Raw genomic sequence first — 27,792 nt, 5'->3', positions numbered from 1 at the left:
CTGCCCTTGGTCTGTGGCTCAGGTTGGGCTTTGCTGAGACCTTCCTCCTCCGGGTTACCCCATCCAGAGCTCCCAGCTGGCTGGTGGCGTGAGAGGTCCGGGAGTAAACTGTGAGCTGTCCTCAAAACACAAAGACGCAAACTGTTTGGGATAAAGCAAAGAAAATGACTTATACCTATTTCCAACCTGTCTCCCCAGCTGACCTGCGGCTGTGAGACCAACTCCTGTCCCTTCAGTGCCACACACCGATGGCAGCAATCGCTGTGAAGATCTGACCTCGCTTTCCTTGTCTGCTGCTGTTTTACAGCCTGCTGCTGTCCGTTGTCAGAGCTCTGTCCTGGGGTGACCCACAAGGGTTTGTTTGGGGGCCCGTCTGGGAGCTGCTGTGGGGGCACAACCATCCCTGGTCCGTTTCTCGGTCCCTTGTGCCAGGCGTGCGAGTGTCCTGCGGGGCTGGGCGCGGATCGGTGCCGGTTTTGGCAGCTGTCGGCTCTGGGAAAGCTGCGGCTTTGGTGGGGTCACCGGGAAGCCGGGGTCCTGCTGTCCGTGGGGGGTGCTGCGGGAGGGGGACCCGCTGTCTGTCTGTCCGCCCGTCTGTCCCGTGCCGTGCTGCCCAGCCCGCTCCCGGGACAGTCCCGGGGCCGCCGCACGCTGTGTTTCGGAGGGAGGGACGGGTCCGGGGTCAGGAAGCTCTCCAATCTACCTGACTGATAGCACCGACCGCCCGGGGCTAACGGGGGCGGGCCCGCGCCCTTCCAGCCCGAACTCGCGACGGGGCCGGGGGGCGGGGGGAGGGGGGGGGACCGGGAGCTCCCGCCGGTGCCGGTGCCGGTGCCGGTGCCGGTGCCGGTGCCGGTGCCGGTGCCGGTGTCGGTGTCGGTGCCGGTGCCGGTGCCGGGGCGGCGGCAGGCGGCGCTGCGCCCCTTCGCGCCGGCGCGGGCACCGGGGCCGCCCGGCTCCGCGCCCCGCCGCCCCCGCCGCGCCCAGCCCCGCCGCGCCGAGCCCAGCGGAGCCGAGCGCTGCCGCCGCCCGGCGATGCCAGCCGGCCCCCGGCCGAGCGGCCCCCGGAGCAGGCGCTGACGGCGGAGCGCACGGACGGCGGCCATGGGCAGCGGCGGCCCCGGCCCGCACGGACGGCACCGGCAGGTACGTGCGGCACGGCCCGGCCCGGCACGGTACGGTACGGTACGGCCCCGTACGGCCCGGCCCGAAAGTTGGGGGCAGGCTGCGAGGGCGCCGCGGGCCGGGGCCGAGCGGCAGCGCCGTCGGGGCCCCGCGCCCCTGCCTGCCGCGGCGGGGCCGGGGTGCCCGGAGCGGGGCGGCGGGGAGCGGGGCCGCCCCGTCGGGGCCGAGCGAGGGCCGTCACCGGGGAGCCGGGCCGGGGAAGGCGGCGGGGCCGGGATCCTTCCCCCGAGGCTGACCGCGAGGGGCTCGGGCGTCGGGCACCGACCGCGGGGCTCCGGAGGCAGCGGCCGCGTCCCGCGCAGCCCCGGCCGGCCGGGGGGGCTCGCCCCGAGCGGGGCCTGGGGCCGGCCCTGCTCCGTGTCCCGGCGGTGTGGTGGTTCTGCCCGGACCCGCAGAGCCGCTTGCAGTTTGGGGAGACAAAGTGCTGCTTGGGAGCTGAGGGGTAACAGCCGTGCTAAAATGCATCCTCATCCTGGAAGGGGAACATGAGACCAACCGCTGCCTTGCTTTGGTGCAAGCTGCCCCTTGCAGCCAAAGCTTCAGGCAGGAGCGGATGGAATGCGGGCTTGGATCTTCCTCTGCTTTGTTCGTCTCTGGTACAATTCCTTTGGCAGGGGAGGATCTGGTTCTGGCTCCCTGCTGGATCGTGGAGTGGCTCCGGGGGTGCAGGAGGGGAGCTCCTGGCACAGTTGGGGCTGTGAGGGCAGGCTCCGTGGTCTGGGGGGGCACGAGTTGTACCAGCCCCGTCCTGGAGGCAGGCAGGAGCGGGTGCGTGCTGCGGCACTGGGTAGGGAGAAGGAGCACCACTAGACCAGCCGTGCCCTGCTCGTGCCATCCCCGTCAGCGCAGTGCGAGGCTGGGGGGCCATCAGCCGCCTGGGACAGCTCGTGGCCGTGTGGGATGGCTGTGCCCTGGGACAGCCCACCGGTGCTGGGCACCCACACCCAGAGCCCGCACGGGTGAGAAGTGGAGTCTGCTGGGGAAAGTTGAGCTGTCAAGTGCTCTGCCTTCCTCCGCTGACAAGGCTGACTTGGCTGCTGCTGACCTTGGGCTTCAACACCCCGATGCGTGGCCATGCTCTGCCAGAGAGAGGTTCCTGGCGCTGGATGAGTCTGAGGTTAGAGCTGTCAGCAGAGCTGACCTTCAGAGCGCCAGCAGCAGCAGGAGGATGGGACTCACTGAGCGAGGGGGCAGGAATCAGGCACGTGCTTGGGCCGAATTAAAGTTAAAAACTCTCCTGCTCACCTTGGCTGGGAAGGAAATGCTGCAGATGCTGGAGGAATGAGGAAGGAGCTGGAAATCAGTCAGCACAGAGGAGAGGAGGAGAGAGCACGCCTGTGGGAATGAGTGCTTTGTGTTCGTGTCAGCTCCGCTGCCGCCTTCCCGCCGGGTTGGCGAGCACGCGCCTGGCGCTGCCCTCGTGGGCACAGTCCTGCCCGGCGCCGGGGCTGCGGGGCCGTGGGAACAGACCCTGCAAGCATACCCAGGGTAAGAGCTAAAGTGAAGTGTACGGAAGGGCTCAGCTCAGCCTGGAGCTCAAAGTGGGCACGCCAGCCCCCTCGCGCTTCCCCCAGCTCTGCAGCTGCAGCCTCAGTAGCTCTGACTTCCCAACCTGGCCTTTAATTAAGCATCATTAGTGCTGTGGAGGGAGTTAGGATGTAGCCAGTCTGCTGGCTGGCACTAGTAACCCAAAGCTGTGGGTATGAAGGGTGCTGCCATTGTCAGGCTGTGTCCGGGGGTGGCAGCATCCTGCTTCCAGGGCCCCCGGCCGTGGTCAGGGCTTGCAGCTTGTCCCCAGGATGCTCAGCAGCAGAGCCTCGCGGAGGTGAGGGCCCGAACCTCACCGCCTGTGCAGGTCTTGTTTCCTCGCCTGCCTGGGATAGAGGATCATGCTGATTTTTCCAGCCTTGGGTGAGGAGAGTTTGGCCCTCTCTGCCAGACCTACCCTGCTGCTTCCCCCCCGTTCATTGCTGACAGCAGAGCCGTGACGGAGCCTGTGCCATGCCTTCCCGGGGGACCGTGGAGGTGTCTCGTCGCTTGTCAGGATCTTTTGATGAGGCGTCAGCTTCTCTGGAGACTCTGCAGCATCTCCATGCTGCCGCGATTGCTGCTGTGCAGCCAGCAGAGCTGCGCTCTGGGCCGAGGGGAGGGCAGCGCCTGTGAGTACGGAGCAGGGGAGGGCCGGGGGGCCCAGCCCTCCCCCTGGTACCAGGGGGCTCAGCTCGGCCACCGCTGTCCGAGGCTCGCTGGGCGGCGGTGCGGCACGGCGGGGATGTGCGGTGTCCCGCAGGGGGCTGGTGCCCGGATACCCGCGCCTGTGGGCTCTGCCTCCTGGTTGCCCGAAGCAGCGTGACCGCAGGCAGCACTGCAAAGCGGGGCAGTCGCTGGAGGTGCGAGCACGTGGGCCATGCGAGGCTGGCAGCGGCTGTGGGGTTTGCTCCTGGCTGCGCGCGGGTTGCTACTCTCGCCCGATGCCTGGTGTCAGTGATGCTGAGCGACAGGCGCCGGTGATGCGCAGCGTGTGTGCCTTCCTAGCAAGACCCGTGGTGCGGGGGCTGAGGGAGCTCCTCAGCCCGCTCGGTGTAATTTCAGTAGCAGGGCTTGCCTATCCTCGCTCTTTGTCCTGTTCAGAAAATGGCTCTGGGCTCATCGCTTCCCTTCAGTTTGCAGCTTTGCGCTCCTGGCTCCCACGCAGTGGGGGCATTTGCTGAGGTGGACTGACAATGCTTCAGGGAAGTTCCAAAATAAAATTGCCCCCACCAATGGGGGCTCCCGCAGCACTCACAGAAAGGTTTCTGTGCCTGCTGCACTCTGCGGAGGTTTCCTCTCTGGCCAGGGTGTGGGGCTGCCCGGGGCTCTGTGGAAGCAAAGCACGCTCCTCTTCTGACGCCCAACAGAAACACCGAGGTTCCAAGGTGTGCTGAAACAGCAGGAGGACTAAAATAGCTTTAAAAATACTGGAAATCTGTAGGTGTGCGCAAAGGTTGGTGATGTTAGAGCTGCGGTGGGGAGTTCTTGTGTTAGTTGGCACAGAAAATGCCAGCCTCCCCCACTTTTTTGTTTCTTTTTCGGGTGGAATTTTGCTAACTATAATTATCCAGCTCACACGGACCTTGGCAAATAAGGCTCCAGACTCCCAAAACTCAGAGTGTAATTTGGCGTGACAGAGAGTCCCTCATTAGCACCACGGGGCGCCGGGCTGCGCTCCAGCGGAGCTGCGGATGGAGCAGCCCTGGCTGCAGGTCACAGCTTTACGTGCCGCTTTAATGAAGAGGCAGAAGAAGTCTCCAGGTTCCACATCCTGTGACTTCTTAGAAATGATAGCAGTGCTTCAGTGCCGAGATCCCCGTGGCTGCTCATGATTAACTGCTGCGTAGTTCACTGGCACTTCCTCCTACATAGCTCTGTGCTGTATTTAACAAACGTGCTAAAAAATTGAAAGTGCTGTGTGAAGGGTTGCAGCGCGAGCCAGGCGGCAGCACTGTGGTGCTCAGGAGGGCTGGGGCTCTGCTTGGCCCCGAGAGCTGGTGTGTGCCCGCTCCTCCTGCCCGGGCAGGGGGGTTCCTGCTCCCCGCCTTGGTCTGCTCCGGCCGCGTGTGCCAGGGGTGGAGGCGCCTGCACGAGGAGAGCCTGGTGCCCTCCGCAGCACCCAGGTGTTTCGCCGGGCATCCTGGCCAGGCGGGGGCTGACGGCCTGACCGGGGCTGGCCCCGCAGCGTGGTGCCAGGGGGGCGCAGGAGCAGCGTGCTCCGGGGCGCGGTGGCCCCGTGCCCACATGGGAGGGACACGGGCACACCTGGAGCCAAACTCGGCTCTGGCACGCTGGCTGTGACCGAGATTTATCTTTGAAGAGGCTCGGGCACCTTGCAGTTCCTTCGGGTCCCAGCTTGGACCGGATAGGTAGAAAACAGCTAACCAAAAATGTTAATGAAAAATATCACAAAATTCCAAACAAAATGGAACAGAGCAGAGAATACTGATATTTTCAATCAAAATTAAGTGCTTTGACATGCCAGAACACCACTCTTCATTTCAAAATGACATTCCAGGCTGAAAAATTTCAAGTCAGACCAAACATTTGTAGCTGCAGTCTCACGATGATGGAGGTTGATAACTGTCAAAATAGCAATTTCTGCAAAGCTGTGTTTTTCTAAGGGGAATTTGTGCGTGAGTGAGAGCATCGAGTGCCTGTGGCAGCGCGGGGCTGAGGAGCGGAGCCAGCTCCGATGGCTGTGGGGCTGAGTCCCTGCTGCTGGGGCACCCGGTGCCTCCGCCGCTCGCAGCACCCACGTGCTCCCCAGGCTGCGCCACCACCAGCGCTGTGCCTGCTGTGGTGGCTTCCCCACGAAGTGCGGCGTGGATGGTGTGGGCTGCATTATTGATAACTCCCTGTTTTATTTATTCTCCCTGGCTATAGAACACAGCTCAGCCTTCTGAGCTAAATATAGTTCACACTGGAAGCGCATCCCTGTCCTGTGCAGGGTGGAGGCGAGCAGCGTGCTTGCATTTTGGCTCGGCTGGGAGATCTGTGGAGGCCCCACACGCCCGTGGGATGGGAGCGTGCGGAGGTGTAGGACAGCACCGTGTCCCCGCTGCCCAGCCTTGCCACCGGAGCAGCTCCGAGGGCTGTTTGCTTTTTCATTGAGGAAATGGTGCTGGCTTGAAGCTGGTGTCAATATTTACAAGATGGACTGTGACAACTCTGGAGGGATTATCACAGTGCAGAGCGCTGTGTGGAAATGCACGCTTTGAGGAAACCTCTTGCAGATCAGATTCAGCTGACAGACCTGCCAGGGGTTGCCTAAACACGGCTTTACGCGAGGCAGTCGGCCCAGCCTTGTCACGACCGTTCACTCCTACCTCAAGGACGGGGTTCTCGCCCTCGAAGTTCGTTCGCCCTACGGGCTCGCTCGGCCGACGCAGCGTCTCGGGCCGGGCCCATTACTGGTCCCGCAGCCCCTCCAGCCCCTGCTTGCCGCTGCCTGACCACCGCCGGCTCATCAGCAGCCACGTCTGTGGTAGCACCGTGCTGCCGCTCGTTAGCATTCAGCACCTCTCCCATGCTGTTCGGGGCGAGCTGCAAGCTGGGAATACGGAGCCGTGAGATAAGGGGGAGCGGGCCCGGTGGGACGGGGTGCAGCAGCAGAGGGAAGTGCCTGGCAGTGGGGCACCCTGGGGGGGTTCGGTCAGGATGTCCCTCCCAGCCCGACTGTTCAGCCCTCTGGGCACAGCCAGGTCCCGGCCATGCCGTGGGTGGCTCCCAGCCCCTTCCCTGCCATCGCTTCAGGTGTGGGGTGCGGGTCCCCTTTTGCTTCCCTCGGCCCTGGGGCGGCCACAGCCTCGGCAGCAGTGGGGATGTGGTGCAGGACCCTTGGGAAGCTCAGGCTCTGGCAGCACCCCAGGGCCCCTGGAGCTGGGCTGCGGGGCAGAAGGGCTTGTTGTCACCCAGCGGGGCAGGGACGTGACCAGGTCGCCTGCAGAGCTGTGCCCTCCACGGTCTGTACATCGGTGTGCTTGCTGGCTATCCCGCAGCACTAATACAGAGAATTTTCTTGCCTTAAATTCTTTTCTAGCCCAAAATGTGTCTTTATCAAGATCACTCTTCTTCTGGGAGAACATCAACGTTTTTTTGTGACACTTTCTGATTTTTTTTCTCAGCTGGGAAAATCAAAATGGAAAAATATCATTTTAAATCAGCATTTTGGAATGAAATATTTTTCATTTTGAAATGTCAGTTTAAAAGAGACCAATTCATTTTGAAATGCTTCAAACAAGAAATGCCCTTTACCACCTCAAATCACTTTGTTTTGATTAAAAATGTCAGTGTTTTCTGTTCTGGCACTTCATTATATGAGTATGTTTCACCATCCCAGCCTGGGCTGGAACAGACACCAATTTAGAAGATTGCTAGAAATTAAAGATTTCTTCTTCCAGCAGTCCCGGCTGGTCCTGATGCCCAGCAGGCTGCTGCGCTGCGAGTGGCGGGGCTGGGGCTGGGGCTGGGGCATGGGCATGATCCCGATCCCAATCCCAATCCCAATCCCAATCCCAATCCCAATCCCAATCCCACAGGGCAGGTTCCCACCCGCATGGCGCCTGCATCGCTCCCAAGCCTCAGCGTTGTTACCGCTCATCTGTGTGGCCTCTCATCAATAAATTACGATCTGGTACTGAAGCTTTATGCGGGACAGTTACTTGCCCGGGACCCTGCTAGATCTCAGCAGGCGATGAACGAGGCCGTGAAGTTGTCATCACACCTGGCAGAGATTTTGCTGTCAGGGCTATTCTCTCCTGTTGCTTCTTGCAGAGCCCCAGAGCTGTTTCCACCTTTGGGGCCACAGCTGATAAATATTACGCAGAGCATATTTCAAGCAGTTAAAGTGAAACACTGAATCTGGGGGGGTTGGATTTTTCCTGAAGGGCTCCAGATGGTGTAAAACATGGCTCCTTCCCAGCGGTCCAGCGTGGCGTGGGAGGGAGTGCTAGCTCTCCCACGCGGGTGTTGGCTGTGCACAGGTCGTGGTGTGAGTGCTGTGGTTTTCCCTTCCTTCACTGCAGAGCACTCAGGGCAGGGAGGTAATCGCCTGCCAGCCAGAAGCAGGATGCTGCTGGTCCAGGCGCAGCTCGGGGCCCGGGGAGCTACTGTTGGGGTCCCTGCTGGAGCCTGGGTCTCTGCTCCCCACCTACCTCATCCCACTCATCCTCCGTGCCCCCCAGCACCATGGGCCAAGGCCGGCGGGCTCCTTTGCCAGCTCCTAGCTGTTTCCAGTGGCTGGTCACAGGGAGGGTTTGGGAGGCAGCAGCTCCTGCACCCTGCGTGGTGCTTTGGGAGAGGGGCAGCCCTGTCAGGAGCCAGCATCTTGTCCCCTTGGCACAGTTGGTCACGCTGCACTGCTCCGTGAGCATCCCTGGCAGAGCAGCGCTGCTCCATTTGCGAGATAAGCAGGTGGGTACGAAGTGCCAGCCCTTGTTACGGGGGAGCAGGTGTGTTCGGAGATAACGGTGCAGCTTTGTGCCTGTGCGCTCTTACAAATTTTGTGAGAGTGCCGCAGGGAAGAGCGGCCCCAGAAGCCGGCGTTGCTGTGGCGGGGCTCCTGGCCCCGTGCCGTGCCTGCCTGGGCTGCTCGGCTCTGCAGCTCACGTGTGGTGCTTGCCCCCTGAGCTGGAGGGTGGCTGGTGGGGGCACGAGGTCTGGCGGTCTGTCTGGTGGTTGGTTGGTCTGTCTGTCTGGTGGCAAGTGCCCAGCCCGCGGGAACCAAAACTTGGGTGTCTCTGTAAGGGACCTCCCTGCTGGGAGGAGGAATGGTTCACTGTTGATTTACGCTGCCTCTTCCCGCATGCACTTAGTGTGTATTTGGTATTTGTGATCAGCATTAATAACGTAACGAGCCAGATTTTGCTCTCTCAGCAGTAAAAATATGGAACAACTCCTCTGAAGCAGGTGGAGTCACGCTGGCGTAAAACGGGGCGAGCAGCATCACAGGCCGAGCAACCGGGGATGTCCCGCTGCGGGTGGGGGGGCTTGTGGGCACCTGCCCCGCTGTCCCCTGTGCCTCGTGCCCTCCCTGGTGCCTGGCTGCAGCCCCGCAGGGACCGGCACCGCCCAGCCGGCAGCACACCCACGCGATGTTTCTCTCTCCCCTTTCAGATGCGCTGATGTCTGCCCCCTGCAAAGACCCCTTCTACCTGCGGCTGGCAGATGCACGGGTGTTAGCGTGAAGCCCCAGTAAGAGGTAAATATCGCTCATCTTTGCTACTGCCGACGTGGTTCTTGCTGTCCTGCAGCTGTGGCTGCTGCTGACGAAGCACGAGGGAAGCGGGCGCATCCCCGCTGCTTGTGGCTGTGCCCCTGCCACCCGGCCCCTCCGCAGCCCCTCGTCCTCTGCACGCCTCTCTCTCTTCTTGTTTTTGGTAGAATGAGTGAAAGAGACATACAAAGCTTGAGCAAATGGGTTTTAGTGCTCACTCTCTGCCTTACCACGCTATGGGGAAGACTGACACTGGCCTCCACCCACCACAGAAGCCATTCAGGTAGGGGAAGCAACGTCTGTCCACACGCGACGCGCTTCCGCGACGCTGTCCCAGGGCCCCCGGTGGGTGCCATGTGAAGCCTGTGGGGGTGATGTGGCCCCACGCAGCCCATACCGGGGTGGGAGGGCGAGGTCCCCAGTCACGGTGCCTCCCGCGCGGCCGTGCCACTGCACACCAGGCCCCCAGGGCTCTGCGCATGCGGGGAGCTCCTGGCCCCTCTACCTGTGAGCTGGAGCTGTGCCCTGTAAGCATCTAACGTGGGTTATTTAAAAGCTGCTGTTTGGTGAGCCCAGCTGCTCTGTGGAGCTGGAAAGCAAAGCTTTGTGTCCGTATTTCCAGGTTATTACCTTATTAGATGGCATTCAAGGGTTAATTTGAAAATAGTTGTGCTATTGCCTGACCCCACACCTAACCCTGTCCTATTTCTGTCGTTTTTCCCTGACAGTTAAAGCACTTCTAATCCTATAATCCCCATCCTCGTTGCTTAAAACCAAAACATATCTTCCAGAGTGACTCCATCAACCAGCTAGTCAGCAGTTACCTGCTTTGCCCTCACCTTAACCGCAGGTGCATGAAAAGATAAAATTCCTCAGTCATCTCTGGAATTACTTCTTGGCCTCAGCTCAGGACTCCCCAGGTACTGGCAGGTGACCTGTAGGACCCAGGTGGGATCCTGCCTGGCCCGAAGTGAAGCCGTTACCAAAAACGCTGCCGTGGGGCATCGCCCCGTGGGGTGTTTGCATCGGAGTGACTCCGGAGCCAAGGGGTGCGCTGTGGCAGGCAGGTCTGTGGGGTGTGCAAGTGTCTGCTCCATGGGATGATGCCGGACAGGTTCCCAGAAGCGCTGCTCCGGCCAGCTCCCACTGCCCGTCCCAGCTGGCGCAGGCTCTACAGGTGCTGTGCTCCCTTCCAGGAGTGCGTGAGCCTGGGCACAAGGACTCAGCCCCGGGCTCCTGAGCTGGTCCCAATGCCCAGCCCTGCTTCCCTGCAGCCAAGGGCAGTTTGGAGGGACAGGTGCTTCCTGGGGGAAGAGTCAGGCCTGGAATTAATAAAGCCGCGACTCACCGAGGTTTAAAAGTGCAAATGCCCAAGTGTATTTGTGGGGTGTGAATTATGTATAAATCTCTCTCCATATGTGAGGAGACAACACTTATGTATTCATGTGTTCGCAGGCAGAGGGCTGGGGATTTTTCACTCGCAAAGACTTATCCACAGCGGACCAAATCTTGTTCTTCTTATTCAAGCAAATTCTAACCCACAGCAAACAGGGCATAATAGGAGCAAATACTTAAAAGTTTGACCTCACTCTTTGTCTATGTATTAGCAAAGTTTCTGCCCGTACATCCTGCATTTCTGGTTACTGAAGGAATTTTGCGTGCTTGCACTGACAGCTTCTTGCTTTCCTGGGCTGAATTTCTGTGTTTGAAGCAGGAATTTTTAGTCTGCTTGTTGTGGTTCATGGGATTCATTTCCCTCTTGTCTGTCCTGTGCTTTTTCTTCATTTAGGACAGTTTTTTAGTAAAGGTCATGTTGGGAGTGCACTTTTATGAGGTTGCATTCTTAGTTGCAATGACATTTTTCTCCTGGAAAGCCCTCGTTGTGTTTCTGCACATGGAGTTGGAGTGGCAGTGTGAGATGGGATGGCTGCACCCCTGCACCCCGCAAACCCCAGAGTCAGAGGTGCTGATGAATTGCACGCACAGAAGGATAGACACATCCAGTGCTTTTGGCCATGTATAGTATCGTGTTTAGTCACAGGTGTGGCACCTGAAAATGAAAAATTGCAGAAGAAAATATGCAATTGCAAAAATATAGCCACATCTCAGAGCCTTCGAGCTCATGAATTTCTTGAAAGGAGAGAATGTGTGCAGATCTTCTTCGTTAGCCTTTCGGGAAAACAATGCATTTTAAGCATCTGGCTTGGGAAATAAGGTCTGATCACTTATGTTCACCTCACACGTGGAGAATGCTAATGTGCTAATGTGTCAGAGCAGAGCAGTGTGTCCCGGTGTATTTGGTTGCATTTAAATAGCCACGTGAACCCTGTGCAGAGACTAAGTCATTTGGAAATGGAAAAGGAGACTCCTCAGTGAAGAATGATTCACCAGCAATTTAATCCCACATAAAACTCGGTGAGCTTTACGTGATGAGCAAGCCTTGCTTGTCTACATACAGCTCCCACAAAGGTGGCCCCAGCATCTTCAGATAAGCCCCTTAATGCTGATAATCAGTGCCATTTTTGCCTTCCTTTGCATTCATCACTCAACACAGGGCAGAAGTAAAGACCTGGTCAGCTGGGACTAGCTCTCAGGAAATGAGGTTCTCTGAGTGAAAGGAGAGCACTGATTTCTGATATCTTTAGAGATTTACTGGCCGGCGTGTCGCTGCTTTGAGTGAGGACAGCAGCTAAGTGGCTTTTATTTGTGAGGTGCTTCTGCAAGCTTCCCTCTTGTGTGGGGAGACATTGGTTTCCCCCTCACGCACAGCCTTTAAATCAAGCTGGGATGTTTTCCTAAGCCATCTTCTCTAGAAGCTGCAGCTGGTGCCCCTGCTGTGGAGGGAGACGCTGTGTGGTGGTGGCTGTGTCCTCCAGCTGCAGTGTGCCCGTGCGAGTTTATTTCTCGTGTGTGAGCACAACTCCAGCTGTTCTCCACGCAGCCCATGCGTCTGTTTTTCTGTTTGCAGATTTGGATAAGCAGTTCATGGGTGTGTGTGCACTTGCACGTGCCACAGAGGGGAGTGGAGTATGATCTGAAGTTTTGATATGAAGAGGTAGTAAAAAAAAAAAAAAAAAATCTCAGCTGACGTGCAGTGATAATGAGCAATAAAAACAGGCCTGCTTCTCTCCGAAAACCTTTTAAATAATGCATGTATCTAAGGCAGTAGTGATTTTTAAGACTTTAATTATTTAGGGAATATTAGTGGTGGGGTTGTTGCCATGCAGGGCCGTCTATGGGCACTCGGCCCCAGGCTGCGCCGTCCGTGCACCGAGGGCACTGGGACCCAGCTGCCCTCCTGGCCCCTGCCTGGTGCCCCCGTGCCTCGCAGCCCTCCCAAGGGTGTGCAGTGGTTTAATGGCATTGCTCTGCCCTTCTGGACACTGAGGGTTTGGGCTCTGCCCAGCACTTACACTGCACTTGACTTCATTTTGCAACTTCCCACCAGCGAGCAGATATTTTACACCGAACATGTGGAGCAGTGCCCGCAGCTCCCTGAGACAAAGTGTGTCATTCCAGGTTGTGCCATAAAAAAACATGTTCTGTTGCTCACTTAAAGGTCAGCCAGAGTAGGACAGCATTTTTATTTTATTTTTACATGCAGGATTCAAAACCCTTGTGCTTTTACAATGCCTTTACGGTTCTGTTAGATAAGAGATTCTTAAAGGGTTCCAGCAGGGGAGTAGCAGTTAAATAGGAGGGAGAAGCGTGCCAGCAGCTCTGGAGCTTGTCCCAGGCTCTCTGGGGTTTCCTGCACTTGGTGTTAAACACACCATTGGGCCTGCATTTTTCAGCCCTATCTGCTCCAAAGTTCCCTGCTGCTCAGCAAGAGAAGCCCTGCAGGGAGCCCTGGGGCAGCAGTCGCTGTCCCCGTGCCTGTGCTCAAACTCTCAGCAATTCCTTCCCACACCAGGAGCCGCTCGGTGGCTGGGCAGCCCCAGGCACTGCCCGCCTCTCCTGCCAGGGTGTGCCTGATGCTGGGGTCTGCCCGCATCTTGCAGCACCCACAAACCTCGGCCTGCTCAGCGAGAGGTCCCCGGCACTGGCCCTTGGCACCTGCGGGCACGGCGCAGGAGGGCAGTGAGCCCTTGTAGCCCTTGTGGAGCTCAGGAAGCTGAGACGTGTCACGGTGCTGGGGGGCTCTGGCCCCACTCCCCTAGGACGTCCCCCAGCTGCCCCGGGAGCGATCTCACCTGAGAGCATCTCCTGTCTGCCTGGGGTTTTGCCTTCCCCAGCCCGCATGCCAGGGCCGGAGGCAGGGGTGTTACAGCGAGGGGGGCGATGGAGATGGCTGTGCCCGTCTGTCCGGGGGGAGCTTGGTGTCTGCGAGCTCCCAGCCGGCTCCTGCCGTGTGGGGTGGGCTGCGGGTCCCGTGCTGCATCCAGTCAGCCATGGTGCTGCCGAGGAGAGGCTGGCTTCCCTTTATCTCCCCGCTGCACCTTTTTGAGGAAATTAAAAGGGTTTTGGCTTGTTAGCGAACTCCTATTGAATGGCTGTAATGAGCGATTTCTCAGTTCTGCCCAGCTCTCCCTCTGCTGAGCCTTTTTAAATTAGCTGAAAACAAGAGGCTGTGAGCGGTGCAGGAGGGGCAGAGGGGTCAGGGACAAGCTATGGTAACGAAGCTCTGCAGGGACGGAGGCTTCAAAAAAAGTCAAACCTCCAAACACGTGTGAGGACCCAAGTTGGAGGGTAAGAAATGCTGTGTTTGGGCTGGGGGACGTGGGTTGTGGTGCACGGGGCAGTGAGTGACTGTGAGGGGCTGCCCAGGGCATGGAGGGAGTGTGGGTTCACAGGCAGCCAAACCCAGGCACCTCTGCACATTCCTCAGCACCTGAAAAATCCCATTCACCATAAAAACAACGCAAAGCGTGGTCACGTTTATTCTGTAATGAGTTGCTTTCCTTTTCACTTTCAGCAAAGTCTATCATTTCTGCATACAGAGAGTGGAAATCGTCATTAAAACTGAATTATGATGGCATTTAAAAGGGAGGATAAAATGTATGGCCAGAGATGCTATTACAGAATACTTCCAGGATAGGTAATTGTGTAATTATTACGGGCAGAAATGAAAGCGATGGTTCATTAAAAGAAAATGACCATGAAATAACAATAAATAAAGGCGAATAATTGCACGGTCTGCCTTGCCAGTGGGCGCAGGGCATGTGGGTGTGCAGATTCTGGCCGTGGGCTCTGTGGCACAGCCGGGCCCGGCCAGTGCCCACAGTGGCTGCGCTTGGGTTGTGTTTGCAGTGGGAGGCGAGATCTGAAGCAGAGGGGCTTCCCCGCAGCCCCCTGTCCTGTTGTGGGCTCCCTGGGGCTCCTGCCTGTGCCCTGGGAGGCGGCAGGGGACAAGCTCCTGTCCCCAAGCCGAGGGCAGACAGCAGGCAGCCAGGACGGGTGATGTGACCCGTGCTTGCAGGCACGCGCTTGGGGACAGCACGCTGCAGGAACGCGGCTTCCTTCTCCCCCTCGCCGCCTGGCAGCTGCCTGCTGCATAAATAACAGCCTGCTCTGTAGCACGGGGGTGTCTGGGTGCATAGCTCTGAGCCTGCTCCTCCGGTGCTCATTAAACAGGTCCTGCAGGGATCACTTCTGCTCGGGTCATGGGAATAAAGCCTATCTAGCCCTGTTTGGCTAATTTGTATTGTGCTTGTGTGGGCCATTACCCAGCGAAATTCATTGATTTGCGATGCTAACTAGCTTCTAAACCCAGATCCCAGAGGTGATAAGCCAGCACATTAGTTTTCTTTCTTCCTTAATATTTTAATGGCATTGGGAGGGGGGAGCAGCAGAATAGCCCGGATTTCTGATGAACAGCGTGACATTTCTGTGTCGCTGCAGGCTGGAAACACAGACCTGGCTCTCCCTCCTCCATCCCAAGGGTGGTGCATGACAGCGAGGCAGGGCGTCGTGTTCAGCTGCGGTGTTAAGGGTCTGGGGGTGGTGTTCCTCTGCTGGAACCCAAGGCGACACGATGCGCCATCCCCTCTTGTAGCAAAGCCTGCAGCTCGTTATCAGCCCCAGTCAACTAATTTGCTTGTTTGTTTCAATAAGGCTCTTGGCTTGGCAGTGGCAAAGGGCTGTTAATTCTGCTTGGTGGGATGGGAGTGGGAGCTGTCGGACTGGGAGCTCAGACACAGGGGTCTGGAGCAGAACCAGTGCTTCCCCTTACGGGTGGGCTGGGGAGCTATGGCACCGACCCACGTCTGCAGCAGCCCCGGGGAGCCCCCCGGGGGCCAGGGCAGCCCTACCTGTGGCCGGGCTGTGCCGTCCCTCGGTCATGGCACGTGTTGGGGGGCCGGGGCCGTATCCCCGTGTGATGTGGCTGTTTCTCCCGTGCAGTGCACGTCGAGCCCGGCACCTGCGAGGTCATCGCGGCTCACAGGTGCTGCAATAAGAACAAGATCGAGGAACGCTCCCAGACAGTGAAGTGCTCCTGCTTCCCAGGGCAGGTGGCGGGGACGACACGGGCGGCCCCATCCTGCGTGGACGGTGAGTACCGCAGCTGGCAGCCCCAGTGGTACCTTCCCTGGTGGCAGGGGGCTTCTGCTTGCTTGAACCTGCCCCGGGACCAACTCGGTCCCGCCAGCTGCTGCAGTGAAGCAGAGGGCACAGGGAGGTGTTTTGGGGGACCCTCCACTTGCCCAGCTACAGTCTCTGCCTGCTCAAGCTCCCCGGCATGCTGCGGCACCAGGACTGGGTGCCACGACATTGGTCCCTGCGTGCCCACGCGCCTGCAGCTGGAGGCACGGATGTGCCTCTAGCCACACAGCACCGTCACCAGGGAAGAGCACCCAGCAAAACTCAGGCCATTTCTATTTTATCAAATGGCATCATGTGCTGTCACTGTAGAGCTACCGGGAGCAGCTGGGAGCCTCTGCCAATGCTGTATTGATTCAGTCAATTGCCTGTATCCTGCGAGCGCAGTTCTGCACAGCACCGAGAAAGGCCTGGATTAATTGTCAGGGAAGGCCTTCGTTGTCCCATATAGTTTTCATGTGTTGCCTTTCCTTAAGATAGGGAAGCCCCTTCTCCTTACCCTCACTAGGCATATATGACAAGAGTCTCACGAAGCTGAGCAGTAATAGGCAGTCACTTTGCATTAGTGGTGGAGTTTGGAGCAAGTCAGGGAACAAGGCTGCTTCCCCTGCTCGTTTGGGAATGAGGACAGGGCTGATGTTTTGCCTTTTACTGGGGACAGTGATAGCCAGTGCAATGCTTCGAAGGCAGCTGGGAGCAGCTGGGTCAAATGCAGCCCCCATTAGGAGGGGCAGAGCTGTGCAGAGCCAACCCAGTGGCACAGATCCCGGCTCTGCAGAGCCAGGACCCCAAGGCATTTTGAGCAGGTGGATGCAGCTCCTGCAGGGCCCGACCCACACAGGGGCCTGGACCTGCTGGCTGTACTGTGTGGGGACGTGCATCCCCCTTGGCGCCCCCAAACCATCCCCCCATGCTATGAGCCCAAACCAGGCCGCGCTGACGGCCTCTCTCGTGCCAGCCTCCATCGTGCTGCAGAAGTGGTGGTGTCAGATGGAGCCCTGCCTTGACGGGGAGGAGTGCAAGGTCCTGCCCGACCTCTCAGGCTGGAGCTGCAGCAGCGGCAACAAAGTGAAGACAACCAAGGTACGTCCGTGCTGCAGGAGCAGCCCCACAGCCTTCTCCTAAAACACCCGGGGAAGCGTCCCTGGAGTTGGTGGGGGGACAGGGCCGCGCTTCTCCTGGGTGTATGCCACTCGTCTGCGCGCACCAAGCCCCACAGAGGGGCAGGGTGAGCTCACCCATAGCAGCGACCCCGTGTCGGTCCTGTCACTTTGCCCATCCAAAACCCCACGGGTGCATGGTTCAGCCCCAGAGGCCGTGCTGGGGCTCCTGGCCCCAAGCCCTGGGCTGCCAGCCCCTGGGGCAGCAGGCTGCTCTGCGCGGCCCCGCATCCGCCTGCGCGCCCCGTCTGAGGCAGTCATCTGTGACAGAGAGCTACATGATTATTATTTTCATGGCTTGCTGAATGCCCCAAAGAACAAGGTATAATTAAAATTTTATCAAACTCATTAGTAATTACATACATGTCATGGTTAATCAGTTGCATAATTTTGTAATCATTGTTCATATAGTTGAGTGTAATTATTCCTTATGCTTTAGCTTTTCTCACCCCACATCCCCTGCCGTAAAATTATTGTATTAAAAAAGTGATGTGGGAGGTTTTTTCATTATTGCTATTATTTTGGAGCACAAAAAGCACTTTCCTGCTCAAGTGTTTTTGTGGATGTCTGAGAAGGTTGCTCTGGCCTGGGCACCCTTGACTGACCAGTAATTGCAGCGTGACTTTTAGCTCTTTGTCTTTTCCCCTTCTTTGTATTATTTATTTGTTTTTCTCAGCTGCTAACTGAGCCCGAAGCCTCTCTGTGCAGACAGACCCCAAAGTGGGAGCTGTCACCAGAGCAAGGGGTTCACAAATAATTCATGTGCTGAACTTTGGAACAACCACCCTGTCAAATGCAAGGAGCAAATCACATTTGCACCTGCTGAGGCTGCTCACGTAATTCTTGCATTGAGCATCAGCCGGTGCGTTAGGAAAGACGACACCGAAAAAACAGTTCTTCAGGAAAACTGTTTCAAACAGAAAAAGATAGGGGCACATTTCCCCCGTGGGTAATCTGCTGCTGGGGGAGGTGGCACGTGGCCTCTGGAGACCCCGTCACAGACCTTGCTCTTGGTGTCACAGAGGTGCCACAAGGCAGCCGGGGGCTGGCACCAGCCCATCGCATCCCCTCTGCCCACAGGTCACCCGATAGCACCCCTGCGGGGGTCCCCGCTGCATCGCCCGTGCTGTGCCCGTGCTGTCCCGGAGCCAGGTGCGGCGTGCTGTGGTGCTCCCGTCCTGCATCCCACGCCGCTGTCGGACCATGCCAGGTACGGGTTCGGAGCAACTGCTGCCACCCAGCTTCCCATCAGGCTGCAAGAATGGGGCCTGAAGGCAGCTGCAAGACTGCTGCTGCTCCACGGTCCCCTTCTCCCCCATGGACGTGCTCACCGACCAAGGAACGGGCTCATTCTCCCATCCTCTTAAATAAAATGCTCCATAAGAGCTGTTGATGGTTACAGAGACAAACAATGGTCCCCCAAACCAGGCTTTAATCTCAGCTAAAATAGCAAAAATCATTGCTGCAGGAGTCACCGTTACCCCATCTCCAGGATCCTGAATCAGGGTCAGCACCAGGAGTTCAGAAGCAGGTGGCGGCGCGGAGTCGTCCCAGCGCGGCGCTGGGAGTGCGGTGCTGGCCCTGCAGCGGCTGCAGCCCTGGCGTGGCGGCGTGGCTGGTGCCGTCCGACACCTCCGGCACTGGAGATGGTAAAAATGTTTCCGTGGAGCATGCTGCTGGTTTTTCCTTCCTCTGTAATTGCATTAATCAGGCTGCAAGTTTAATATCTGTTCCCCCAGTGCACGTCCCAGGCACCAAATTACTGCTCATGTCCGCAATCAATCCCAGAACAAAGGGAGGGGGAACCCCTCTCCCATCTGCGGGGCCTGCCGCGCCAGCCACAGCGCAGAGAGCTGTCCAGAGACCAGCCCGAGCCAGGCGTCATTGCGCTGATCCAGCACAATGACATGTACACCCTGCCCTGGCCGTGAGCTCGAGGCCTCCAGGACATGCTGTGTCCCCAGCCCTGCAGCTGGGGGGCACCGGGGGCCCCGTGGTGCTGCTGCCGGGCTCGCCATGGGGGCGTTTCTGTAACGGGGCACGCAATACCTGCTGCAGACGCGATGTAAATACCAGACTGTGGAAATATTAAATTCATTTTAATCTCTGCAAAAGATCTTTTCATTCCAAGGCAGAGGGGGCTGCAGGAGCACTATTCTCACCGCCCACAAGAAAGGCGGGGGGGTCAGGGGGCTCTGTCCTCGCCTCGCCATTCTCCCTGGTGCCGGCTCTGAGCCCAGCCGGTGCTGCCTGGGGTCTGCACAGCGCTGTTTCGAGCCGCGGCCCCTTCTGCTCAGCACGGGTGGCATTGCTGGGGGCATCCTGATCCTTGTGGGGATGCGGGGCCCTGCTCTTGTCCCCTGGCTGCCTCATACCCATCCTGCAGCGGGGTCCATGCAGAGCCACTGTGCCTTCCCCTTGGGATCTGCCTGTTAGAGCTCCCCTTTAATGAGGAACTGCTCACAGTTTTCTTTTATTATTATTATCGACTGGTTCTGCTGTTCTGTAAGCAGAGTGCTAGTCCAGTGATGCACGGGGAGACGCATTTGGTGTGAGGCGAGGTGACTGTTGAGGTGCTACTCAGCTCCCTGCCCTTTGCTTGCCCCTTGCTCCCCGTGTGTTCTCGTTTTGCTCTGACGAGTGCTGGTTTTCCAGCTGGGGGGTCTGGGGTGGCTGCCTGGCCCTGCGGGGCTCCCCGTGTTATGCCGGGGTCAGCAGAGGTTAGTGCTAGCGTTTTGTGTGATGGACGCGGTGCTTTGAGGCTGAGAAACACAGCGTTGTTAGCGGCTCAGACGCTTAGAAGTGATTTTTGTTGTCATCAGACCAGAGACGTTTATGCACCAGTTTTCCTATGCATCAAATTGCTTTGCTGGGCTTTTCAGTCCTTTGTGTTTTTAAAGTACGCAGGATTTAGGCTTTCTTTCGATTCCTTCAATGAGAGGCTAAGAAGGAAGAATGTGTTTTGAATGAGAGTAGAGATTTTAATTCTGTGGAGGCCGATTTGTAAGTCAAAGGTAAGGGAAAGATCCCTCAGGTCTGTTGTTTATATTTGTGTTGTCCAGCACAGGTTTCCTTACAGGATAAATTCATGTCGCATTTGCCCCATTGCCTTGGATTTGCAAGGGGGACCACAAAAGACAGAAGCTGCAGGGAGCGGTGCCTTTGCAGGTCCCCGGCTGGTTCGGGGCTGGTCACAGCTCGCACTGTGCTGCCTGGGGCTGGGGGCTCACCCCCAACCCCCCCCGTGTGCCGTGGGGCACGGAGCGGGGCTGTGACTGGTCCCCGAGGCACCGCATCCTCCTGGAACCACTTGGCTCCTGCAGCCCCGGCTAGTCTCATTACTCATGCAACTGCCTAATTCTCTGGCTCAATAAAATCTTTTGGCTGTGACTTACGCTCTCTAATTACACGTTGCATTAAGGAGGCATACTCTTTCATTTAGCCGATCCGCAGCGGAACAGTTTGGGCTGTGCGCAGCGGGTTGCTTCTCGTCCCGATTTCGCTGGTGTTGCCGCAGGGATGAGTTCTCCTGTGCCTCTCTGTTTCAGCATGCCGGGATCTGACCAGAGCTGACCTCTCCGCTCCCGCTCCGGTGTCACAGCCACGACGTGCCGCCAGCACCATGAGAACGCTTGTTCTGTTAAAAGCCCCGCGCGATTCCTCTGTTACCAGCAAAAGGCTCGCGTGTTTTGTCAACAGCTTCTGCTGATGTTCGTGGTGCTGGCTGGAGTGGGCTGAGGGGCAGCAGGACGCTGCTGGCGCGCGGGCGAGGGCTGCGGGAGCACGACATGGCAGCTCCTGGAGGAGGGACGCGCAGCAGAGCCTCCGTCCCTGCAGAAACGGGCTGAGGGGACGCAGGAACAACGCCGGCAGCTTTGTGTGCCCCCAGCTGCAGAGCCACACCTGGGACATCTCGTCTTGCTTTGTTAACAGCAAAGGGAGGGTGGAAAAAAGAAGCAAATTCAGAATAACCAGCAAGAGATCCCTCAGCACTGGGGGTGTGTGAAAAAGCAGCTCTGCATCCCCTTCCCCTGCCTGGTGTCCTGGGCAGCCGACGCCATGGGGGGGGGACAGGGAGCAGCTCGTTTGGGTCCCTCTGTGCTTTCAGGCTCGATCCGGCTGGCTGGAAAATGGCATTTCATCGCTGTCCTCAGGTTCTGTGAGTGCGGAGGGGCTTCTTTTGTCTGCTCCTCACTCTGCCCTTTGCAGCTGCTAATGGAGCTGGAAGTTTTAATTGATTCTCCTCCTCAGGTCAGGCACTGACTTCACTGTCTGCACAAGCATGGAGCGTGCCCTCGGGTCTGCTCCCAATGTTTCCCTGGCATTATTATTCCTTGCTGCAGTTACTGCTGCCAAGGCTTTTAGGACTAATCTGTGTACAAGTGAATTCTGGTCAGGGACATTTAAGCAGAGAGATGCCATAAGTGCGTGAATGTGGAGCAGGCCTGGAAGGCAGCAGCAGGCAGAGGCTCATTGAGGCTATGGAGCTCGTTAGACCCTGTGCAAAGCCCCATTGAGCACGGGTCCTGCAGCCCTGCCGGTGCTGGCATGCATCAGTGTCCATGAGCTGCATGTGTGCATGAGCTGCGAAGGGTGCGCCAATTGCGCTGCCCTCCAAGCAGATCTCCATTGAATTGGCTCAGTTTTGGAGGCAGATCTTCAACCGCAAATGAGCTGCACCTGGAAATGCCCACATGCCTGTCTCCAGCCAGACCTGCAGCTGTTTCCTATTAGTTCAAACGATCACTGGGCTCTAGGGCTGGCGAGTGCTGGTTTAATACCTGCTTCCCTCCGATATTGAATGCAGCCCATGTGAGGGAAAGAAAAATGTCTGTTCTGGCCAGCAGAGGCTAATGAGCTCATAGCGATCCTAAAACGATGAGCATTAAGGTCTCCAGGACTCGCTTTGCTGAGCACGTCCCGCACCCCATCCCCGCTGCCCCAGGGTGGTGTCCCTGTCCCCCCTCTCCAGGTCAGGCTGGATTTGTAAAGTCCCCACCTGGAGGCTGCCCCCTGCCCAAAACCCCATTTGCCAAATGCGCCGTGAAAGGCTGTTATTTATAATAACAAACACAACTTCCGTCCATCAACTGCTGGGAGCGTCCCTGCTTGGCTAAGCATAATTGTAGTGGCCCGTAATGGTAAGGATCCACTCCACAGAAGCACCGAGCTTGACACCTACATTGATATAGAAACATTTTATTGTCCACGTAATAGCCACCCGTAGCACTTATTTTTCACTTACTGCAATACATGGTTTAGGGAATAAATAGCCCCTTGGTGTCTCTGCTGAGTGCTGACCGTGCCTGTTGTATACCACTGTCAAAGCAAAGTATACAAATACTGAAAATTGCCGGCTCCCCTCCTGACAGGTGAACGCTTCCCAGACGGAGCTGCAGAGGCTGTTCCACCTCCCTGCTCTCAGGGAGGGTCCCAGGGGCAGTGGCACAGCCAAGCCCCTGCTGAGCATGGCGTTACCACACAGCACATGAGCCGCCAGGGGAGTTTGAGCTGCCGAGGTCTGTAAGTCGCCAGAGGGGCCGTTAGTCGCTGGAAACCATCTCAGTTAAGGTGCTCTCAGTATCATCTCCCTGGGTATTATAATTATGCCCTATTTAATTAGTCTTCAGGGAAAAAAAAAGCCCTTTGTATTAAGGTTTGGCAGAGAATTATTAGAGGGTGAATTAAAAGACTAGGATTCCGTTTTACTTCACAATAATAAAGGCATAATGTATAAAATACCAAAAATTACAAGCTGATTAAATTTAGAGCTGTGCTAGGTGGTGAAATGAAAGGTAAAATGAGACCCTTAGAGCAGCTACGACATGCAGTACGAGGGGGTGTATTATCTGAGAAATAAGATGGAAACATAATTAACCATCCAGCATAACCCTGAGAGACAGAAAATTGAAATGGGAGAAAAAATTAGGTGAAATTGCAGAGCAGGCTCATTTATTTCTGCTTTATAAATCAGTGCTACCTGTCAGCAGCAGCGCGGGGCTGCTCGGAGCAGGAGCTGTCCGAGGGATGCTGCGGCTGGGAGCTCGTGGCAGGGAGCTCGCCCCACTCGGTGTGGCGCAGCCGGGGAGCTGCTGCCTCCACGGCACGACTGCCCCGGTGCCTCTCCCTCCTGCAGCCCCTGGTGAGTGACGGCTGAGGCTGCTCTGTGCTGGGCTGGGGCCTGTCCCCTTCCCAAAATCGGTTTGCTTTCCCCAAAGTTTTGCTGCTGCTGCTGTTGCCACCCTTGTTACTCCTGCCAGCATCGCCCCCTCCATCACCTCGCCAAAGACTTGCCTTCGGTGGCCTCTTAAAATGATGAGTTCAACAGCCCAGTTTAGGGCTGGAGGAACATTTTCTTTTACTGCCTTTAAATTTCTTCCTTTCAGACTTAATTGGATCTCTTTTCCTTGTAGCAGGAAGAGAGAAGTAACCTCTGCCACCTCCATCCCACTGCTGCCATTCAGCTTGCTCCTGTCTGGCCATTTGGTTTATTGCTGCTTTTACAATGGATTCAAACAAGGACAAGAAAAAGTTTTGTCTTTTCCAGAAGCCACAAGATTTTTGCTAGAATCACCGCAGCTACAGAAAAGATTCACCATGCAGCTCCAGTGCCACATTTAGGAATGTAGAAAACCAGCCAGCGTATCAGAGCCAGAGCAGTGCGCCTCGTCCTGCTTCCAGGGGAAGGTACACGCAGCGGCTTCAGCACTGGTGCATGTTTGCATGTGTACCTGAGGCTTAACATTTTGAAGTTTGCTAGCATCTCTTGCTAAGAAACTGGGGACGTTTTTCCCTCTGTCATGCCCAGGAGCAGGCGCAGCCCTGTCGGAGCGAGGCCGTGCCCATGCCCCTGCCCGGGGTGAGAGGCAGAGGCAGCCCCAGCCCTGCTCCCGGCGCGGCCCCGCTGTGGGCACCCTCCTGTTGCTGCGCACATGCTGTGACTTAGTAAAAGTACAACTGCCCAGTGTTTGCTCTGGTTAATAAACTGTGATGGCATTGTTTGAAGCATTAGATGGCTCTGCCAAAAACGCAGCCTCATGTTTTATTAAAATGTGCATTTGTGGGGATGTTCTTAAGGGAGTGAATAAAATATTAATTTGGATGTTACGGTGTAATAAAAGTGGAGCCAGGGCACAGCCCACGCTGCTGGAACAGACCCTCTCCAGCTTTGGTTTGCCCAGCACGTTTGGAAGCACTGGCAGCTCTGCCACCCCCAGGCCAAAGGCATGCAGGGCTGGGGAGGGCTGCATGGGCTCCAGCTCGCTCTGGGCAGACTATTTACTGACGGGATCAGGGATTAAAGTATATTCTCATTTCTATAAAGTGATTTCTAACCTTGTTTTCCTGCTGGGAAGGCTGCAGTGTCTGGAGCAGAAATGGCACTGTCGGCTTGTGCAAAGCAGCAAGGGAGATTGCAATTTAATTTGAGCATTTCCCAGCTTGTTGTTAATCTCCCGATTTACTGCTGGTATTTGATTTCTGTAGCATTACTTCATGATAAAGGGATTAACCAGGACCATAGATCTGGTCTTTGATGCTTATCTGCTGGGGATTACTGAGAAATTTTGTAGTTAGTTAATGGGTCAAATAAGTAAAAAATGAAAATATGTGTATAATTTTGTTGACATTTGCAGGAACACATTAAATCCGTGATCTAGCACTTGCTCTCCTGGCCCATTTGGCATCCCCTGCCCCCATCTCATGGGGTCCTGATCCTTTACCTCCAGGTCCAGAGCCCCAGAGCCGTAAAGCAAGAGCTGCTCTGCTGAAAGCATCCCCTGCGCTGCCTGGCTGCTGCTCTGGCACGCTCCTGCCTGCGGGGCCAGAGCCACTGAAAGATGCTCCTGGGAGAAGTGGTCTTTGCCAAGGCTCTCCTTTCTCCAACAGAAGGGTTTTTCCAGTTTTAATCCAGGCCAGCAGCAAGAGGCTGCTGCCAGCCCCATCCTGCCTGGCCTCAATGCCCCAGCCCACGCAGCTTCGCTCTCCTCTTCCTCTCAGAGCGCGGGCAGGAGGCCCCTGGGTCTGCACGTTCAGTGCCTGCAAAGTGGGGCTGGAGCCTGCTGTGCACATCAGTGAGAGCCGAGGTTAATGCAGGACTGGTGAGGCTGGCCTGCATGCGAATGTCAGACATCCCTCCTGACTGCTGCCGACAGAAAACACAGACAAATTTGCACACCTCCGCTGCCCCCAATGTGCTTTTCTCCCTGCTCCGCATCCCCAGGCAGGGGCCACGGGCCCACATGGGTATCGCACCAGGCACGATACGCCTACCTGGAAGGGAAAGCACATGGCCACGGTCCTGCTGAGCTGCCAGAAGTGTTTCATGAGCAGGGAGACGCCGAACTGATTCATCGGTAACAGGGTGCGCTGCACGGAGCCAGGATCGAGTGACGATCCAATTAAATACTTGTTGATGCTTTCGTATTAGTGGGCTCTAAGTCAATCAATTATTTAAATAGGATGGGAACGATGTCCTGTGATAATTAAAGGGGCTGAAATCATGTTGCATTAATGACAATAAAAAATATTATGGATACTCAGTTCTTTAAAAAAAAATATGATTTCCTGAGATCTGAAATCTTTCCAGGAGTTGCAAGGCTGAGGGGATATGAATATGGATCAGCGGGATTATTACACATACCAGCACCAAGGGACAAAATTAGAGAGTGTTTAAAATTCTCTGCAAAGACAAAATGTAGAATCTGAAAACTTTTGCAATCATTTATAATAATGAAATTTTGATTAGAAAGCCAGAATCATGCATAAATTACTGCATCAGCCTTCGGGGCCAAACAGCAGCACAGGAGCAGTGGGTCTGGAGGACACACTCTGGCTGGGGCTGGCACGTGCAGGGGAAGGGAGTCTTCCTCGGGTATTTTCTGCTCTCCCACAGCAGAGAAAACAGTATATAAATTATTTAAACAGGCAGAAGATAATTAACACTAATCAATCTGGATTCTGCCCAGGTTATAGCTCTGCAAGAGCATTAATCTTACTAATTACTTAATATCACTAACACAGATTTCAGTGAGTTCAACAATGCATTCAGTGAATTCAGCATTGAGTAATAGATGTAAAGTGATTGATTTTGAGTTGAAAAGCCCCTCGGTACTGCAAATCTGACCATTTTATTAGTCAAATTATCACTTCTAGGTCATCCAAGAAGGAGCAGCTCAGTCTTGCAGGGAAATGTTTCATTACACTGATGGGTTATTCTTGCATTGCATTAGAGACTGTTATTTCAAGAACATAAAGAAGAAATTAGACTAAATTAACAATATCTCTGATAACTTAGATTACAGGGTGAGCACTGAGGTTAAAAGCATCGGTCTGACCCATGAAATTTGAGCTCGCATCTAGCTCCGTAGTGCATCCAGAGGGTTTGGGCAGGGTCTGCCAGGCACGTGGGCCAGCAGCACGAGCTCTCTGCAGCACTGTCCCAGATGCTGTTGGTGGTGCCTGTGCTTGCACACAACGCCCAGCATGTGCCAGGCTTTAGTTGGTGCCATCTGGCCTGAAAGAGGCTTCTGAGCAATTGAGGTCATTGCAGATATTTACAGCCCTGGCGGGCCCGGGATGCAGGAGCTGCACAAGCCGGAGCCCCGGGGGAGCGGGCGGGTGCCAGCGGCCGAGCTGGGCCCCTCTGGGTGCGGGGAGCCGCAGGGCAGCGTGGCTGCAAACTGCACCTGATGGCTGCCGAGCAGGTGAAGGCGCCGCGAGCTGCAAGGCTCAAGGGTTTCTGTGCCGGCTCTGCCCCGCACACCTCGCGTGTGGCACAGGCGGCAGGACAAGGAGCTGCACCCATCCTGCTCGCCCCCTCCTGATACCTGCCCGTGACAGCGAGGGGTGTTCGGGGAAGGTGCGGCCGGGCAGGCAGTGGTATTGCCATCCGCAATCCGGTGGGTTGGGAGCACGGGGACCCCGGTGCACGCCGGGCTGCGTCAGCGCCTCCCACCCCCAGCTGCTGTCTCCAAAGCCACCAGGCAGCGCAGTCTGTTACGTTTCAGCCGTTCCACTGTGCAAGTCACAGAAACCAAGAGAAATGAAAAGGTGAGAATGCATTATTGATTAATTACTTAGTCATCTCCTGACTGTTATTAAGCACAGCTGTGACTTTGACAAATTACTCCTCAATTTTTGTGACTGATGTGCGATCTGAATAACGCAGTTTTACAAGGCTCCTGTTAGAGGGTGACATGGAGTGTGATTCCAGTGTCTTACAAAAGGCAATGGTGTCATGTTCCAGTAATTGATGACATTTGCAAGTGGTTAGCCAAAAAATAATTAAGCGGTGTGATATTTTGTTTGAAAGGAAATTTGGGTTAATTAGTTGAGCTGAAGCTGGGATATCAGCTTTCTATAGTCATATTGACAAGTGAGCTGGTGCCATCGCCACACGGTGTCAGACCAAAGACTGGGTCAGCGGACACCGGTTCAGTCCCCAAAGTTCTCTCAGGACAGCCGGCTCTCTGCAGGCTGAAGCTGCTCCCACGAACGGCGCGGTGCTGTCGTGTGGCTGTGCCATCCGGCCGATGTTGGGCTTTGGCTCCCCCACCTTCCCTTTGAACCAAGGACCTCGCGCAGCAGAGCACGGGAGGCACACGCAGTGCAAACCTGCAATTTCTAAAAAGAAATGCCGTAAAAATCCTTTGCAGGAAATTGGAAGATTAACCACCTGTGGATGCTGTGCCCGGCAGCCCTCACCCTCAGTGTTGGTCATTTTATCTTTAAATCCCAAGCAGTTAGTAAGGAAGAGCAGGACAGCAGGGCCCAGATTGGACAGGCTGTCTCCAACAAATAGCATCTGGGAGAACAGGGAACATTAGATGCTGTAATAGGCCATTCCTGTAGACCAGAAGGCAAGTGGCCTCATAAAGAAGGATTTCACACTATTTAAACAATAAAACCCCTGCTGGCTGCCTGGGGAAAACAGCATTTACCACAAAAAAATGCGATTTGAAAACAGTCACTGCCAGCACTGTCCCAGTAAAGGCTCATTGCAGAGGGAGAAGCTATACAAGCCGGTGTAATAAAGGCCACTTCGTGGAAATTAATTACTTGTCTGAAGTCCATCACAGTCAAGTGTCCGCTGGTGCTGACAGCCATCTGGGTGCACCAGGAGAGCCACAGCAGAGGAACAGGCTGCAGGCACGGAGGGTG

General features: G+C 56.2%; 1 protein-coding gene across 6 annotated transcripts; it reads left to right on the top strand.

Annotated features, from left to right (window-relative positions):
- Positions 1–1,007: 1,007 nt before the first annotated feature.
- On the top strand, positions 1,008–23,347 carry TAFA3 (TAFA chemokine like family member 3). 6 transcript variants are annotated; one of them, XR_005814496.1, is made up of 8 exons: positions 1,008–1,146; positions 8,833–8,917; positions 9,100–9,215; positions 15,275–15,424; positions 16,431–16,555; positions 17,713–17,842; positions 18,101–18,281; positions 18,372–19,036. XR_005814496.1 is itself a non-coding variant. In XM_040536097.1 (7 exons), the coding sequence occupies exons 4-7, from the start codon at positions 9,101–9,103 to the stop codon at positions 17,722–17,724; spliced, it is 402 nt and encodes a 133-aa protein (XP_040392031.1). In that variant the 5' UTR covers positions 1,102–1,146; positions 8,593–8,696; positions 8,833–8,917; position 9,100; the 3' UTR covers positions 17,725–19,036. The 6 variants fall into 6 exon arrangements, 2 of the variants coding, with proteins under 2 accessions (XP_040392030.1, XP_040392031.1); XR_005814497.1 differs by lacking the exons at positions 18,101–18,281; positions 18,372–19,036 and adding an exon at positions 23,046–23,347; XR_005814495.1 differs by having other exon boundaries at positions 18,101–19,036.
- The last annotated feature ends 4,445 nt before the right edge of the window (positions 23,348–27,792 follow it).

The sequence above is a fragment of the Cygnus olor genome, chromosome 24 (assembly GCF_009769625.2).
Source record: "Cygnus olor isolate bCygOlo1 chromosome 24, bCygOlo1.pri.v2, whole genome shotgun sequence".
Taxonomy (NCBI): domain Eukaryota; kingdom Metazoa; phylum Chordata; class Aves; order Anseriformes; family Anatidae; genus Cygnus; species Cygnus olor.
Note: the sequence above shows the minus strand (reverse complement) of the source record. Positions and strands in the feature narration are given on the sequence as shown.